The 16961-nt window shown below is 34.6% G+C and overlaps 1 protein-coding gene across 1 annotated transcript; it reads left to right on the top strand.

The window, feature by feature from the left end:
- The first annotated feature begins 1993 nt into the window (after positions 1-1993).
- On the top strand, positions 1994-12228 carry LOC116405625 (AP-4 complex subunit epsilon-like). The gene is given in 17 exon segments (XM_031889556.1): positions 1994-2979; positions 3100-3140; positions 3142-3283; positions 3410-3442; positions 3444-3626; positions 3721-3829; positions 4288-4487; positions 4573-4704; positions 5605-5661; positions 5734-5752; positions 5755-5849; positions 9603-9680; positions 10317-10460; positions 10999-11425; positions 11428-11595; positions 11598-12038; positions 12041-12228. Coding segments are annotated over 17 exon segments (2913 nt in total). The 5' UTR covers positions 1994-2376; the 3' UTR covers positions 12082-12228.
- The last annotated feature ends 4733 nt before the right edge of the window (positions 12229-16961 follow it).

Raw genomic sequence — 16961 nt, 5'->3', positions numbered from 1 at the left:
TTCATTGTATTTTGTATTTCGTGTAAGAATTAATACTTAAATGTATTATTAATTCTTTTCATTTAGAATATTGACTTTTTGATTTCATTGACTAAAAAATTGTTCATTAGTTACAATTAGCTAATAAGGTAAGTAAATTATTCATTATTTGCATTTTAGAATTTTGGCTTTCTTAGCTATTAGAAGTTTGAAAAACTTTGGATTTAGTTGAGTTATTAGTTATTCATAAGTTACAGTTAGCCTAATTAATTCATAAATTAATCTCATTTCTTCTTCATTTAGCATGAGTAAAAGGAGAGTTTGCAAAAATAGCAAAAACATTTATAATAATAGAGTCCATGTCATCTACGTTTTCAAAATTGCAAAAATAACAAATTTAAAAGCAGATTACCATTAGATTGCTGTATGATTATCGTAATATTTGCCAAAATTGTAATATGAAAAAAAATATATTATAAACTATTTTTCCTAATTTTTTTAACATCTAATGTAATTTCTCTAATTAAAATATGATAGAAAAAATAGATAAGCTACTTCTAAAACAAATATATATATATAAAAAAAATCCCTCAACCAAACTTTTATATATACGGGAGAGAGAGTATAGATATAGATATAGATGGATAAGTTAATTATATGTATTTGATTTACTAATCTTTCCCATAAAAACTATAATTAAATAGCCGTTTGATCGAGGGAACAATAATTAATGTAGTCATAAAGTAAATTCACATTTATTCAGTATATTGTTATCATAATTAATAACCAATTGCTTCTTAATTATTGTTTATTCAATCAAACACCTGTTTAATAACAGATTATATATGCCAGTTTGTATTCAAACAAAATGCTCTTCACAATGTCCAAACACAAACATTAATATGCGTATCTAAAAGTGTCCAAATAGTTGTTTATTAAAATACTAATTTTTTTAAGTCAAGTTCAACCTAAAAATTAAATATAACAAAACACTAATTTATCATGATTTGATTGTTTATACAACTTTATCCAATAATTAAAATTGTGACCCTTTAGTAACTTTTTTGTCTCAATTTCTTTTAGACCATCAAAACTAAGATGAAATGAATCTTGATCACGTGAGGTTTAAGAAGAAACATTTTCGGTAGAGGTTGACTTTGTGTTTGTGACAAGTTACGTGGGTGTTGTTCAATCTATCGTGCTTTATTTTTTTCTTCTTATGTTGAATATGAATGTTTAACTTGTAGGATTGTTAAACGGTAAGAGATCGATGAGTCTTCTAATTTATTGAAGAATTATCTTATATCATAAGACCCCAATCGTTTATACCTTCACCAATAGATAATAAAACTTTTGGTATGTTTTGAAAATATTTATAGGAACTTTGTTTTTTCTTTTCCAAAAATATTATATTTGTTAACCATTTTATACTTATTAAATGGTTGTACATTTTATAGTTTAAAATTTAAAATACAAAAAGATTAAAAAAAAAAAATGATGTTTTCAAAGTTGGTATCTGGGAGAAAACAATTTCATATATGTGGTTGAAGAAAATGACTACAATAGTCCATATAAATTTCATGTTGATTGAAGAATAAGAGAAATCGTCAATTGAAAATTTAAAACCACAAACGAGTAAATGTATAAGTTAAAACGTTTGATATTTTGGAAGTGTACCAATTTTAAACCTTAAGTTGTACGAATTAAATTTCTAAACATTAAAAAATAAATTAATCTATGATTATTGACCATATTATATTTTTACCATAGTTTATGCATTAATTTTTCATGTAAAGTTGAGGTTAGTAAAAGTTAGACATATTTTCAGTATGGGTGCATCAATAAAAACTAAAACAAAGAAACAATTAGTTAAGAGGTGAGTTATAAATTGATATTAAAAAAATTTTAGAATAGAGAAATTATAAAGAAATAGAACATAAAAAAGACTAAAAAGTTTTCCATTGGAATGATTAGGGTGCAATTGTTACTTATTATACATATTTATGTTTTTAATTTATAAATCCATAAGCTTTTGTTTTTCTTAAACATTAAAGAAAATCAATTTGTTCGTAAGAGAAGGATGTGAAAAATTTCGATCTCAATTGACGAAAAACACACGCAACCGACGAAGAAGACGAATTCAGGTAGAAGAAATCAGACCTCCGAACAACCACCTCCCTTACTTCTCCGACATCCACCACCGCCCGCCGGCGATTTCCTCTTTTCATTCCTACCCATATTTCCAATTTCAGATTCAACTGCTCCTTTGTTTCAGAAGCATTGACATGTTTTAGTTTTCTTCAGATTTCTCTGGATCATAAACCCTAGAAATTTTATGTTCATTTCGGTGGATTTCTGTCAAACGTTGTTTGTTGATTAGAATTAGGAAGTTTGAAGATGGAGCAATTGAAGACGATCGGCAGAGAGCTAGCCATGGGGTCTCAAGGAGGGTTTGGGCAGTCGAAGGAGTTTCTGGATCTGATTAAATCGATCGGTGAAGCCAGATCCAAGGCTGAAGAGGAGCGAATTATCATCCATGAGATGGAAACTTTGAAACGCCGTCTCACCGATCCTGACATTCCCAAGCGCAAGATGAAGGAGTACATTATTCGTCTTGTGTATGTTGAGATGCTTGGTCACGATGCCTCATTCGGCTACATTCATGCTGTCAAAATGACTCATGATGATAATCTCCTGCTGAAGCGAACTGGTTATTTGGCTGTCACCCTCTTTCTTAACGAGGACCACGACCTCATAATCCTCATTGTTAATACCATCCAGAAAGACCTCAAGTCTGACAATTATCTCATCGTCTGTGCGGCTCTCAATGCGGTGTGTAGGCTTATTAATGAGGAGACTATACCGGCAGTGTTACCGCAGGTCGTCGAGCTGTTGGGACACTCAAAGGAGGCCGTTAGAAAGAAGGCTATCATGGCTCTACATCGCTTCCATCAGAAATCGCCCTCATCCATTTCACATCTTCTCTCCAATTTCCGTAAGGTGGGGTTCAAAATTCAATACATGGTTGTTGGTTTTTAACTGTTTTTTTTTTCACTGCTCTTCTGTGACGTGGGAAGTCTGTTCTTTTTTGTTTTAATCATTGTCAATTGTTGGTTGCAGAGGCTGTGTGACAACGATCCTGGAGTCATGGGAGCCACCTTTGCCCTCTTTTGATCTCATTACCTCGGATGTAAATTCCTTCAAAGATTTAGTTGTCAGCTTTGTAAGCATTCTTAAACAAGTAGCTGAGCGCAGATTGCCAAAGAGTTATGACTACCATCAGATGCCGGCTCCGTTCATACAGGTCTGATAATGTCTTCAACATTAGGTTTCCCTGTGCGTTCTGCTTGATAAGGTTACTTAGCTGCTAATTTGCCTTCTGCAATGACCTTTTTTTCCCCTTTCAATTGAAGTTAATTTAATTGTACAGATCAAACTATTGAAAATTCTTGCACTGCTGGGTGGCTGGCGACAAGCAAGCAAGTGAACACATGTATACTGTTGTTGGGGATATATTTAAAAAGTGTGATCCTTTGAGTAATATAGGAAATGCTGTACTTTACCAAAGTATATGTTGCGTCTCTTCTATTTACCCAAATCCTAAATTGCTGGAAGCTGCTGCTGATGTAATCTCTAGATTTTTGAAGGTTTGGTTATACTACCTGTGATTATCTGCTCTGTTGTTGGCATTAATCAACTTTGGCTTTGACCTATATTTACTTGACACAATTTTGTGACCAGAGTGATAGTCATAATCTAAAATATATGGGCATTGATGCACTCGGTCGCCTTATAAAGCTAAGTCCAGATATTGCTGAACAACACCAGCTAGCTGTGATTGATTGTATAGTTGATGTGAGGTGAGTTGAGTGATATTGTCTTCTCTGCCTGGTGGCTAGCCAGTGATAAAAATGCCATCTTCATGTAGGCAGATAGGCCCTTGCGTCTTTCTTTTTCTTTTGGTTTCGGTGTACTTTAATGGATTAAGCTGCATTCCAATTTATTTTTATCCTTAAACTTAAAGGTGCAAGTTGTGAGTGGACCAAGCATGATTGTCATTGTCTCCCACAACTAACGATCTACTTATATATGTGATGGTTTCTTTCTTAGGTATTGTTTAGAATGATATACAGATTACAATTTAACTGATTTAAATTACAAATATGTTATCTACAACTCTATATTCAAGTTCCCTTCAGGAACATCTGATAAAATTGGAATGGTACAGCTCTATATTCAAGGTTGATTTGTATGCGTATGAGTGCTACCATGAATTATATTTGATCCAAGTTTTGGTGTTTGTTTTTCAGGATCCAGACGATACTTTAAAGAGAAAAACATTTGAACTATTGTATACAATGACCAAGTCCACCAATGTGGAAGTGATTGTCGATCGCATGATTGAATATATGATTAGCATTACTGACCATCACTATAAGACATATATAGCATCAAGATGTGTTAAACTTGCAGAGGAATTTGCACCTAATAACCATTGGTTCATTCAGGTATTTCAACCTTACATTCTTTTCTGTTTGTTGAGTAATTATTATTGCTGTTTGAGTATCAGTCAGATTCCTTAATCCTCTTCAGACCATTAATAAAGTTTTTGAACACGCTGGAGATTTGGTGAATATTAAAGTTGCACATGATTTGATGCGGTTGATCGCTGAAGGATTCAGAGAAGACGGTGATACAGTGGATAGCGAGCTGAGATCATCTGCTGTATGTGACTTAATTAGCACTCTGTTATTTTGTTTGCTAGAATTTTACCAAAGGCAGTCAGGCGCGATGTAACAGTATCATGTATGACTTTTGCATATCATGTGGTGGCTGTGTACTTCACTATACTTGTAATCTTTTGAAAAATTCAGTGGATGCCTGTTGGAAATCTTTTCATGTTGTTGTGCCTCAACACATGCTTTTAAAAATATGTGACTTTATTATTTGTGTTTTAAGTTACAAACTTAAAACGAATGTTTTGCACCTCCCAGCATCACTTTAGGAGCCCTTACGATTCAAAAAGTTTCTTTGTTGATGAACACTCTTTTTTCTTTTTTTTTTTGTTTAGATGTGTTATCTCTTTGTTGATTTTTTTTGTGATTGGTTTTGATATACACTATGTACTAGGGTTTAGAGGAAATCATTTGTCTATGTCTAAACTTATAATGTAACCTTGTTTTTGTTTCCCATGAACAATTTTACTTGTTTTTAAAGTGTATATAAAATGGTGTAATTATGTATTATACAATGGGTGGGCCTAGTGCCAATTAGGGCCAACGGAAATAGTAATGGATATTAGAGTAAATGGGTACAAGTCATGTGGCCACCTACCCAGGATTTAAGATTTTATTTGTTACTTTGACAATCACATGTAGTAGGTTCAAGGGTTGTCTCGTAAAGCTTAGGTGCACTAAGCTGGCAGGACACTTTTGCTCTCCTCACACACATATAAAGAAAACTATTATGCATTACCTTCATTTCCCTTTTATCTGGAATGTCATGACCATAAGTGAAACCACAAGGATTGTAATTCTGGGATTGAATGTCAATCAATTCTTTCTTTAAATTTCGTCATTGTCTTCAATAATTTCCTTACTAAATTAAACTATTTACTATGCATAGGTGGAGTCGTATTTGCGAATTATTGGGAACCCAAAGCTTCCATCTGCATTTCTGCAGGTACAGTTCAATTTTGGATATAAAAACTGCAAAACTAAAACCCTCTTTTAATACCTTGAGTTCTGATTTCAGGTCATCTGTTGGGTTCTTGGGAGTATGGGACTGCTGATGGAAAGTACTCTGCTCCATATATTGCTGGAAAACTCTGTGATGTAGCTGAAGCATATTCAAACGATGAAAGTGTCAAGGTATGACTATAATCTCAAAGACCTTGGCGGTATAGGGAGGTTAAGTACCTTCCTGTTCATTGTAACCATATTGCGTCGTTTGATTTTCTTCTTCTAGACATGTATATATAATGGGGTGGGCTTTACTTTATTATTAATTTTTTTCAATTTCTTGTTCATAATAAAATACTGCAATGTTTAATTTCAGTGACTTCGAACTTATAACAAACGCAATTAATCTTTTATATGGACACTTTGGAAATATGGATGTGATGTAATGTAAACTATTAATAAAGGTTTAGTTAGTTGTTTAGCTAAAGGCAGACTGTTAGATTGCTTGTTATTTTGTTTTAGTTAAAGACTGTTTTAGTTAGGTACATGGTAACTAACTCTTGTATAAAAATTTTCCTATAAATAAAGCCTTTCCCTATTTGCGAGAGGCATAATTCATTCATACAAAAAAAAAATTTGGTAGTTTTACTCCAAATTGGTATCAGAGCACGAAAAGGTCTCCGGACCTACGGTTGTCCAGCGTGCAAACCAACGAAAGATGACAGTTGGACGATTTGTCTTGACAACAGAGCCATCAACAGAATAAATGACTTGTTGGATCAATTGGGAGGTGCTCTTATCTTTTCAAAGGTGGATTTGAAAAGTGGTTACCACCATATTCGCATAAGGCAGGAGATGAGTGGAATACTGCTTTTAAAACAAATGAGGAATTATTTGAATGGCTTGTAATGCCTTTTGGCCCCTCAAATGCTCCAAGCACTTTTATGCGCCTAATGCACTGAGTACTCCACTCTTTCTTAAATAAATTTGTTGTTGTCTATTTTGATGATATTTTGGTGTATAGCAAAGCTGAAGAAGATCATTATCAATACCTAAAGCTAGTCTTTGAAGCTTTAAGGGAGAATGATCTGTAAATCAACATGAAGAAGTGTACCTCCTGCACGGAAAGGATTTCATTCCTAGGCTTCATCATTATTAATAATCAAATAAGAATGGATGAAGCAAAAGTAGAAGCTAGTACAAATTGGCCAACTCCAAGTGGCAAGTTCAACCAAAGAAGTTCAATCTTTCATGGGATTGACATCATTCTACAGAAAGTTCATTAAAAACTTTAGCTCTATCACAACCCCACAACAGATTGCCTAAAGAAAGGAGGATTCGTAAAAAATCAACAAAACAGTTTTGAAATAATTAAGCTGAAGCTTAGCAGTCAACCGATCTTAAAGCTACCTGAATTTAATAAGCCTTTTGAAGTGGTCGTAGATGCTTATGGAGCTAGAATTGGAGCAGTATTATCTCAAGGAGGACATCCAGTGGAATTTTCTAGTGACAAATTGAGCATCTTTAGGCAGTCTTGGAGCACCTACGAGCAAGAATTATATGCTCTTGTAAGGACTTTGAAGCAATGGGAGCACTATCTCTTGTCCAAAGAGTTTATCCTTCTCATAGACCACTTCTCCTTGAAGTTCTTGCAAGCCCAAAAGGATAGCAACAGAATACATGCTCCGTTGGATATCCTATATCCAACGTTTTGATTTTTCTATTAAGCACCAAGCCAGTAAAGAGAATAAGGTTGCAGATGCTTTGAGTAGAAAGGGAACCTTATTAACCATCCTCTCGCACAATAATAGCATTCAATCATCTCCCAAAGTTGTATGAAAATGATGAAGATTTTGGGAAAATATGGTACAACTGCTCTAATCACATCCATGAAGAAAACTTTCACATTATCGAAGGGTTCCTTTTAAAGGAGACCAGCTTTATATCCCCCATACATCTCTAAGAGAAGCCTTGTCAAAGAAACACATGCTGGAGGTTTAGCATGCCATTTTGTTCAAGATAAACCTTCCACATCATTAGCCCAAGGTTTTTTGGCACATGAGGGGTACCAATAATTTTTGTGAAGAGATGTGCAGTTTGTCAAAGAGCTAAGGGATCATCAACTAATGCTGGCCTATATTCACCCCTACCGATTCCTATGAATATTTGGGAAGATCTATCAATAGATTTCGTTGTCGGTTCGCCCAAAGCACAAAGAGTTTTCAATGCCATGTTGGTTGTTGTGGACAGATTCAGCAAGATGGCCCATTTCCTAGCCTGTAAGAAGACAATCGAGTTGTTTATGTTGCTAATCTTTTCTTTAGAGAAGTAGTAAGACTTCATGGAATTCCAAAAACAATTGTATCTGATAGGGATGTTAAATTCCTAAGCCATTTTGGATAACACTTTGGAAAAAGTTTGCTCTAAAGTTTAGCACTACTGCACACCCCCAAAGAGATGGCCAAACAGAGGTTACTAACCAATCTTTGGGAAATTTAGTTTGATTCTTGAGTGGAACTCACCCAAAACAGTGGTATATGGACCTTGCCTAAGCTGAGTTTGCCTTCAATAATATGAAGAACAGAACAACTGGCAAATGCCTCTTTGATGTTGTCTATACTAAAGCCCCTAGACTTACTTTTGACTTAACTAACCTCCATATTTGAGTAGACTTACAAAATGAAGCAGAAGAAATGATTGAACATTTTCAGAAGCTTCATAAAGAAGTTCTTGATCACCTAATAAAAAACACATCTTACAAAGAAGAGAAGGATAAAAGGAGGAGAAGCTCATTTCCAAGTTGGAGATCTTGTGATGGCACATTTGAGAAAGAAACGATTCCCAGCTGGAACTTGTGGCAAATTAAAAGACAGGCAGATTGGTTCTTGCAAAGTGCTAGCTAAATATGAACCTAATGCTTACAAGTTAGAGCTACCAGAAGAAATCAATATCAGCCCTGTCTTTAAGGTCGCTGGCTTGAAGAAATACTGTGCCCTGATGAATTTAAACTTGCTGACCCAACTCGGGTCGAGTCTGAAGCTAGGGGTGGATTATGATGTAATGTGAACTGTTAATAAAGGTTTAGTTAGTTGTTTAGCTAAAGTCAGGCTGTTAGATTGCTTGTTATTCTGTTTTAGTTAAAGACTGCTTTAGTTAGTTACATGGTAGCTAACTCTTGTATTAAAATTTTCCCATAAATGTGAGAGAAAAATATTTTATTTATGGTAGTTTACACCAGGATGACAAAAAAAGAACAGGAAAAAAAAACTGTTGTAGCCAACATCATTAGTTGAAAGTAAATTTTAAATTGCGCTGAAATTACACAAACAATAGCTAGATGTACAACGGACAGACCACCAGTTTAAATTTTTTGCATCTTTGATCTTCTCTGTTTCTCGCCATTTTGTTGATTGGAATTTAGTCTAGATGATTGAACCATAGGTATTGATATTATCTACTTGGGACTTTGGAGTACAAACAGTTATGGTAAAGCTAGCAGCTGTAGCCCCATTGCAATTGTTTTTGTTATCTAAATTGGTTATAAGTTGAGTGCCGTTCTCAGACAAGAATGTTCTTGGAATGCCAATAAGTTGTGCTATAAGTTTACGGAAGGAATGCAGTTCTTATCTTTCCTCTTTGATAAGAACATTTCTTATCTTCCTGAAAACTTAGAAGAACAAGAGCAGGTTATATTATTTTCTTGCATGGACAAAGAGATTACTGTAGCTGTAGCCTATAGACTATCATCACCACTTGTGTAATTTGTAAACAGTATCTTTGTGAAATGGAAGATGTTGAGTGTTCTATATCGTTACGCATGTTACTTGTTTGAAGGTTAAGCAGTTATTCCCATATTGAGCTTGGAATATTGAGCTTTGCCATGATTTTTAAGAGTTAATGTATATCGCTGACTCTTGACTGATGTTGTGGTTCTTTTTGAAGGCTTATGCGGTAACAGCTCTCATGAAAGTATATGCATTTGAGAAGATGTCCGGAAGAACAGTGGATATACTACCTGAGGTAAATTAAGACTTTTATATTTGCTGTTTTTTATTTCTCTGAAAAGGATCTTGTCCTTGGAAGAATTACAACTTCAGCTGGTTGTTGATTCAGTTTGTGGAACATGGAAGGGTTAATTTGTTTACTGACCAAGAAATTCGTTGCTTTTCCCTTTCCATTTCCCAGTTTTTTTTCTTTTAAATTCAAATCTTGAGCATCTGATGTGTGTCCCTCTCTAGTATTTCCATTGGGTGTTCATCCCATTTTTAATGCGTTTCATCCCTCTTCTTTTTCTTTTTCATTTTGATTGTTGTTTATCTCCTCAACAACACTGCCAAAATCTCACTCCCCTCCCCCCCCAAAAAAAAAAAAAAACAAAGAAGTTTAAGTATGCACTATGACAACATTATGAGTTGGCCTAGTTGTAAAAGGGAGACATAGTTTCAATAACTAAGAGGTCATGATCCATGGTGGTCACCTACTTAGGAATTAACTTCCTACGAGTTTCCTTGACATCCAAATGTTGTAGTGTCAGACGGGTTGTCCCGTGAGATTAGTCGAGGTGTGCGTAAGTTTGGCTCAGACACTCACGGATACACAAAAAAAAGTATGCACTATGAATTGATGTATTTCAAACTGTTTCTTCTTCTGCTGCAGTTGACATCTTTGATCGAAGAACTATCAGCATCCCACTCAACAGATTTGCAGCAACGTGCGTATGAATTGCAGGCCACCATAGGTTTAGATGCTCAAGCTGTTGGGAATATAATGCCAGCTGATGCAAGCTGTGAAGATATTGAGGTGACATTTTTCTTTGCAATACTATTTTTTTCTCTCTACTGTTATAAAAGAAATGTCAATTCATGTCATCTTGGAAGTTAAACTGTTTTGCATTTGTCTATTTTTGTTTGTTTTGCCTGCTCAATTTCTAAATGATATTCTTGGGCTTCTCTAAAAATAATGATATTCTTAGGCCAACTTCCCATTTTAATGTACATTTGCTATTCTTTTTCTACCTGATTTCTGTTTCTTACCTCACAATGAATTGAAATGTAGACTTGAGTGTGTTTGACATACAAATAAAGTGCTTTGGGAGGACTAGAAGCGTTTTATATTTTTATACTGAAAGTAGTTTGAATTTTCTAAAAACAAATAAAAATTATTTACTATACTTCTAACTGAAATATTTCATTAATTTTCTTCAAAAGCATTTATATGAAAAGTTTCACTTGAAAATAATTTGAAAATGGCTTCCCAAATCAATCTTTAATCTCTAATATTCTTCAAATTTGATACTATGGCGTTGTTGTAGTGACACATTTCAATTCTTTTTTTGCAGATTGATAAGGATCTTTCATTCCTCAATAGTTATGTGCAACAGTCGCTAGAAAATGGTGCACAGCCTTATATTCCCGAGAGTCAACGAAATAGGATGGATGACATTAGTGCCATCAAAAGTCTCGACCAACGTGAAACTGTGTCACACAGCCTTAGGTTTGAGGCTTATGAGCTTCCAAAGCCTCCAGTGCCAACGAGTATCCCTCCCATTGCACCTGCAATCTCAGCTGAACTGGTTCCTGTTCCGGAACCATATCATCCTAGGGAGACACAACAGTCTACCTCAGAACCATCTGTATCAGATGACGGGGCATCTCAAGTTAAGTTACGACTCGATGGTGTTCAGAAAAAGTGGGGCAGGCCAACGTATTCTTCTTCTCCTGGTTCATCTGTGTCGACTTCTACTCCTACTCAGAAAGCAGTAAATGGGTATCACAAGTAGACAACACCAGTACTGTAAGCTCGAAACCCACAAGTTATACCTCGAGGACTCCAGAACCTGAGATTTCTTTGGAGAAACAAAAGCTTGCTGCTTCCTTATTTGGAGGTTCATCCAAACCCGAAAAAAGGGCACCTTCTGCTGCCCATAAAACTTCAAAGACACCCATGGTGCCAATAAGGTTCATGCAGCTAAGACGACAGTTGCACCAGCAGAAGTCCCTCCTCCTGACCTTCTGGACTTGGGCGAACCAACTATCACCAGTAGTGCACCATCTATTGATCCATTTATGCAGTTGGAAGGGCTTCTTGATGAAAGCCAGGTCTCGTTGACAGAGAATTCTAAAGCTGTTGGACCCAATAAAGAACCAGATTTTATGGATTTATTTTACGGGACAACCTTGAGTGGACAAGGAAGCAACTTCGTTGATCTCCTATCCTCCAATAAGGATGATTTGGATTTTACTTCTGATACATCGAAAGTCGCTGCAAAGACAAGTCAGGGAGAAACTATCGTTTCAAATTTGGTGCAATTCAGCAAGGGTCCCAACGTGAAGGCATCTTTGGAGAAAGATGCAGTTGTTAGACAGATGGGTGTGAACCCACCAGTCAGAATCCGAACCTGTTCAAAGACTTACTCGGCTAAGGAGTCTCAAAGAATGCCCAAGCAAGACTTATTTATGATTTGTGCACATTATCATCTTCTGGCAGGATTCTCCATGGATCAGAAACTACAATTATTCCAATGAGACACGTTTGAAACGACACATGCACCTGGAAAGAACTGCTTAAAAACCTCGAAGGCTGTGAAATTCCGGTGCAGGTATGTACTTATTCCCAGATTAGTTTACTTTTTGTACTAGTAGAGACAATATTGGGCTTTTGTACGAATAGAAAACTTGTTGGGATTTCCAAATTTGGGGAAAACAAAAAAAGAAGATTCCAGAGCATACTTGGGGTTTTGGAAAACTGGAGAGGCAATCAAGAAAATGCTGTGATGTTTGTTTTGTTTTGTTCTTTATTTTCTTTGCCCTCCCTAGGAGTGAGAGTACATTCTGTTATATATTTCATTACAATGCAAAATAAGGGAAGGTTTTTTCTTTTATCGTTTATTTTCTATCCTCTATTCTTTTATCTCCTCTTGTAAGTGAAGTTATATTGGACAGGTCTCTTTCAACTACCCATTATTCTCCTCCCACCGTCTTTCTTTTGCATAATAAGTTCAAGTTTTTGTGGAACATGAGAGGCCCTTCTGTGCTATGTCAACTTTGGCCTCGATCTTTTTTCCCTTTCTTTATTTCTTGTTGAGTTTAACTACAAGTAAAAGGTAGGGGCTTGAACTATATATTTTAATCAATTGAGTTATGTTTAGGTTGATCTAAGTTTTCTATTAGTGCACAGTGTACATTGGATGTAATTTGCCAAGTCTTGTAGTTGTCTATTTGAGATGTTATAATTTTAGAGATTCACAATTTTCATGGTTAGGCCTACCAGAGTTGGGGGACCGAGGAGGCATGTGTTAGTGTTTAGTTCATAGTAGTTACTTATCTAAAATAAAATTTAATATCTGTGAGTTCTCTTGCCATGGATTAGTATTAAGGATGTTGGTCAATGAGATTAAGACTAGCAAGAAAAAAAGACAAGAAGTAGTTTAGATATGTTTTTCAAATATGATCTTGAATCCTTGATTAAGTGCAAAAAGAACGAAGATTAGAAGAACAATGTGGCATTGTTTTCTATTCAGGAGTGATTTGTTTGAATCAATTCAGTCAGCCAGCTTATATATTATTTTGGTCATTCTAATTTCAACTCCAAATCATCTTGGATACTACATTTTTATTAGTAATGTTTATTTTTCGTTCTGTTTATTTTTGTAAGCTTAGAACCTTTGAAGAGTAACCCTTTTGATATCTTAAGAATGAAAAAGAGAGAAAAAAAGAAAATGAAGCGATCAATATTCCAAAACTAACGTTAATCTAAAATTTTTGGTACGGACTAAAGTTAATCTAAATTGAAAGTATAAGCTGCAAAATGAACCATAAGTAACGACATAGGGATAATATGAACATTTCAAAATCTAAAAGTAGGTAAAAAAATGCAATTCAATTTTAAATAAAACAATTTCTATATAGTATTAGCCTAAAGTTGTATTTAAATTTTTATTATAGTAGTTATTTGGTGTAGTTGCAAATTTTGCTTAATATAGTAATTGAATATACAATTGGAATTTAATTCTTATAGTTTTATAAAATTCTGTATGTGTTGTTACAAAATTGTTATGAACTTAAAAGTATATCCATGGATGTTTGTTTTCTAAAATAAAGATTTGCAATTCAATCTTAATAGAAAAAACTTTTAAGGGTTAAAATATTATAGTTTGCATTTTGGTTGAAATCTCAGATTTGGGATTTTCATAGGCCCAAAATTTCTCTAGTGGGAGAATTTCAATTTTGCTCCGATTAGTGGCTCAAAGGAATTCAGCGAATGTTGAATTCTTTCTTACATGCAATATCTTTATTTCAACGAAAGCTAACGAAGTATGTTCATTCAAAATGTTTTTCTATGGTCTTTAATTAATACGACTTTTCTAATATTTTTTTCCCTCAGTCTATTGGTAGAGTTTTATTTTTTTCTTCTTCTCTCTTTTCCATTTTGTTGTGTTATGATTATGTTATGATCTTTCTATTCTTGTCATGCTATATTAGTTTAATGCTAAAAATTTTCATTTTTGTATTTGTTGAATAAGAAATTTTGAGACCAATCACAAAATGCCACATCATTTATTAAGTTAATGAAAAGTACAAATAATTAAATTTGGGACATATGCTCCAAATTAAAGAGTTAAAAATAAATAAAATGGTCATTCTAATAATGACACATGTTTTCATATTAATAGTTGGATTAAGTTAATCATTTTAGTTCAATTAAATATTATTTACTTGGACTAAGTTCAATTAAGCCCAAAAAAATAAGCTTAATTGAGGCCAAAGACTAAATATAACCTAAGTCCATATGGTTGAGCTCATGGGTCTGGTCCATGGACCAACCAGGTTCAAACTCATAAAGCCCACCAGTGAACTCTATAAATAGAGGAATTCCATTTGTAGGGATTGGAAAATTTTGACTCTAGAAGATCCAGAGAGAATTCTTCAAAGAGCTAGAAGACTCTTTAAAGATACAAGCTTTCTTCCAAGGCTCCAACTTCAAAAACATCGCGAAAATCAAACTGAAGCATCTAATTGAGAGAGAATCAGAGGATCAAATTCTTGAGATTGAACCGCATCGCATCAAATCAACAAAAGTACAACATCAACTCAAGTTCAAGTCCACGAATTAAATTTCTCCGGAAATCTCGTGCGAACAGTATTCACTTCCTTTTATAATAAATAATTTATAATTATTCTATACGTTGATCTTTCATGACATTTAATTTTAAAATTCATTTTTTATATTTGATATTATTTAATAGTTATTTTTCTTGTTTTAATTTGCTATTTTTGAAATTTTCCTTTTAATTTCTGATCTAGGTGATAGAGCTTGAAATACACTCTATTTCTCTTCTTAATTCTCGATCGTTCTTGATCGATTTTCAATACCCACAACACAATATGGTTGTGTTATGATGCACTACCTCAAACATAATTAATTTACAATAAGCTTAGCTTAGGAAAACATGATCATCACTTGAAAAGTGAGAAAACATTTTGAAAAAATAAGCTAAAACATTTAGTGAGTGATGCTTTTCTAAAACATGCTTCCCAAAGAGTCATGCTCAATGGGAAGCTTGTATCAATATTGTAAACTTAACGTAGTAATACTTTATAAACATTTCAGAAATTCCTTAATCATTCCTAGCTACTTTAAGCTACTGCATACTAGCTCCTGGCTATACATTCATAATTTAACATAGGTCGGTATAAATTGAACTTTTCTCCGTAGGCACTTGTGCCTTCACTGATGTAATCGTCTTAAACCCCTTTACAAAGTTTTCACATAGTTAGTTCGGAATCATATGTGCACATTTAGAGGTAATTTGTTATAGAACTGACATAACTTAATGAAAAGCATTTAAATTCAAGTTGCTTGCAAACTATCGCTTGTAAACTTGAAATTCAACTTAGAAATCTTAAGCATTTAAGTAAAACATTTAAATGCAAATCACTCACAAGCTAGAGATTTTTCTCCTTGGGCTTGAATTTTTTTTTCTAAATTCTACTTGTCTTGAAAATAGAGTATTTATACTTCATTTAGTCCCTAAACATTTAAATTCAAGTGTTCCCTAAACATTTAAATTCAAGTGTGCCTCGTGTTCTTTGATTGTGCACTGGACATGTCTCTAACATGCTTCAAGGATCATATAACCTGTCTCACCCATTTTGCATGCTTAGCTTACCTTGTCTTTCTAACACTTCGCTCTTGGACCTTGCTCAGAAATTTGATTTTCTTCCAGAAACTTTACTAACTTTAGAGATTAATAACTTAAGATTTAGAACTCAAATCAAGAAAAATTCTTTCTATAAACTTGTTTAGAAATATCTTAAATATCTCACCTCAAAATTTTAACAAAATAAATTCAAGTATTAAGTTTTGTAGCTCAAAAACACTCACACTATCCAGTTTACCTTTGAAAATAACCTTTGTGGTCTTTTCCTTTCAACGCGTCCCTTCCTCATGTCTTCTCTATTTGGCAGCCCTATCCTTGATACTAAACTCAATTTAAGATACTTTTCAAGTGGAATTATCTAAATGTCACTAGTGGATTGTGAACACCATTCACCCAAAGTTTCCTTTATATAAGGGTCCTTGCATGCTCCTTTGATGGCACCTCCTCCTTGCCTTTTACACATCCTACTTGTCACTTTTCACCTCATGCTGATCACTTTACACATCCTACTTGAAAAAACCTAGGTTCCTTGCATGCTACGTCATTTGTACTCCACTTTACCTCTAGTCCATAACGCCTTTAACATTATTGGCCGCCAAACCATTTGCCTTAAGAGGTTCTTTTGACAGTTCTTGCCGCCTACCTCACTCTCCTTACATGCCTTGTCATGACTGCATGCCCAACTTGTCTGGGAGTTCGTTGGCTGCATGCTAACCTCTTTAGAGGTTCGTGACATCCCTAAATGCCTAGCTTTGCCCTTCTCGACTAGCCATCCTTGCCACTCATGGCCGTATGCTCTTAACGGCATGGTTTGGCCACATAGCTTGCCTTAGTCACATGATTTTCTTAGAGGTTGGTTGAACAAGGTTGGTCGTCTATCTCAACTTCAAAACACTTAGCTTGCTTGTGTAATATGTATTTGGTCGCCTACCCAAGCTCTTGGAGGTTATTTTGACACTCTTTGCCACCTAGCTTGCTTGTCTATCACAAGCTTTTGGCCGCCTAGCATAAGTCAAAATGCCTAAGCTCACCATCTCACCTTGGCTCACAATGCCTTGCTTGACTCATTACAATACTTTTGGCCGCTTAATCATACTTAGCCTAATTTTCATTCCTTATGGCTACGGTGATACACAAACTTT

The sequence above is a fragment of the Cucumis sativus genome, unplaced genomic scaffold (genome assembly GCF_000004075.3).
Source record: "Cucumis sativus cultivar 9930 unplaced genomic scaffold, Cucumber_9930_V3 scaffold128, whole genome shotgun sequence".
Taxonomy (NCBI): Eukaryota; Viridiplantae; Streptophyta; class Magnoliopsida; order Cucurbitales; family Cucurbitaceae; genus Cucumis; species Cucumis sativus.
The sequence above is the reverse complement of the archived record's forward strand: the minus strand, read 5'-3'. Positions and strand labels throughout refer to the sequence as shown.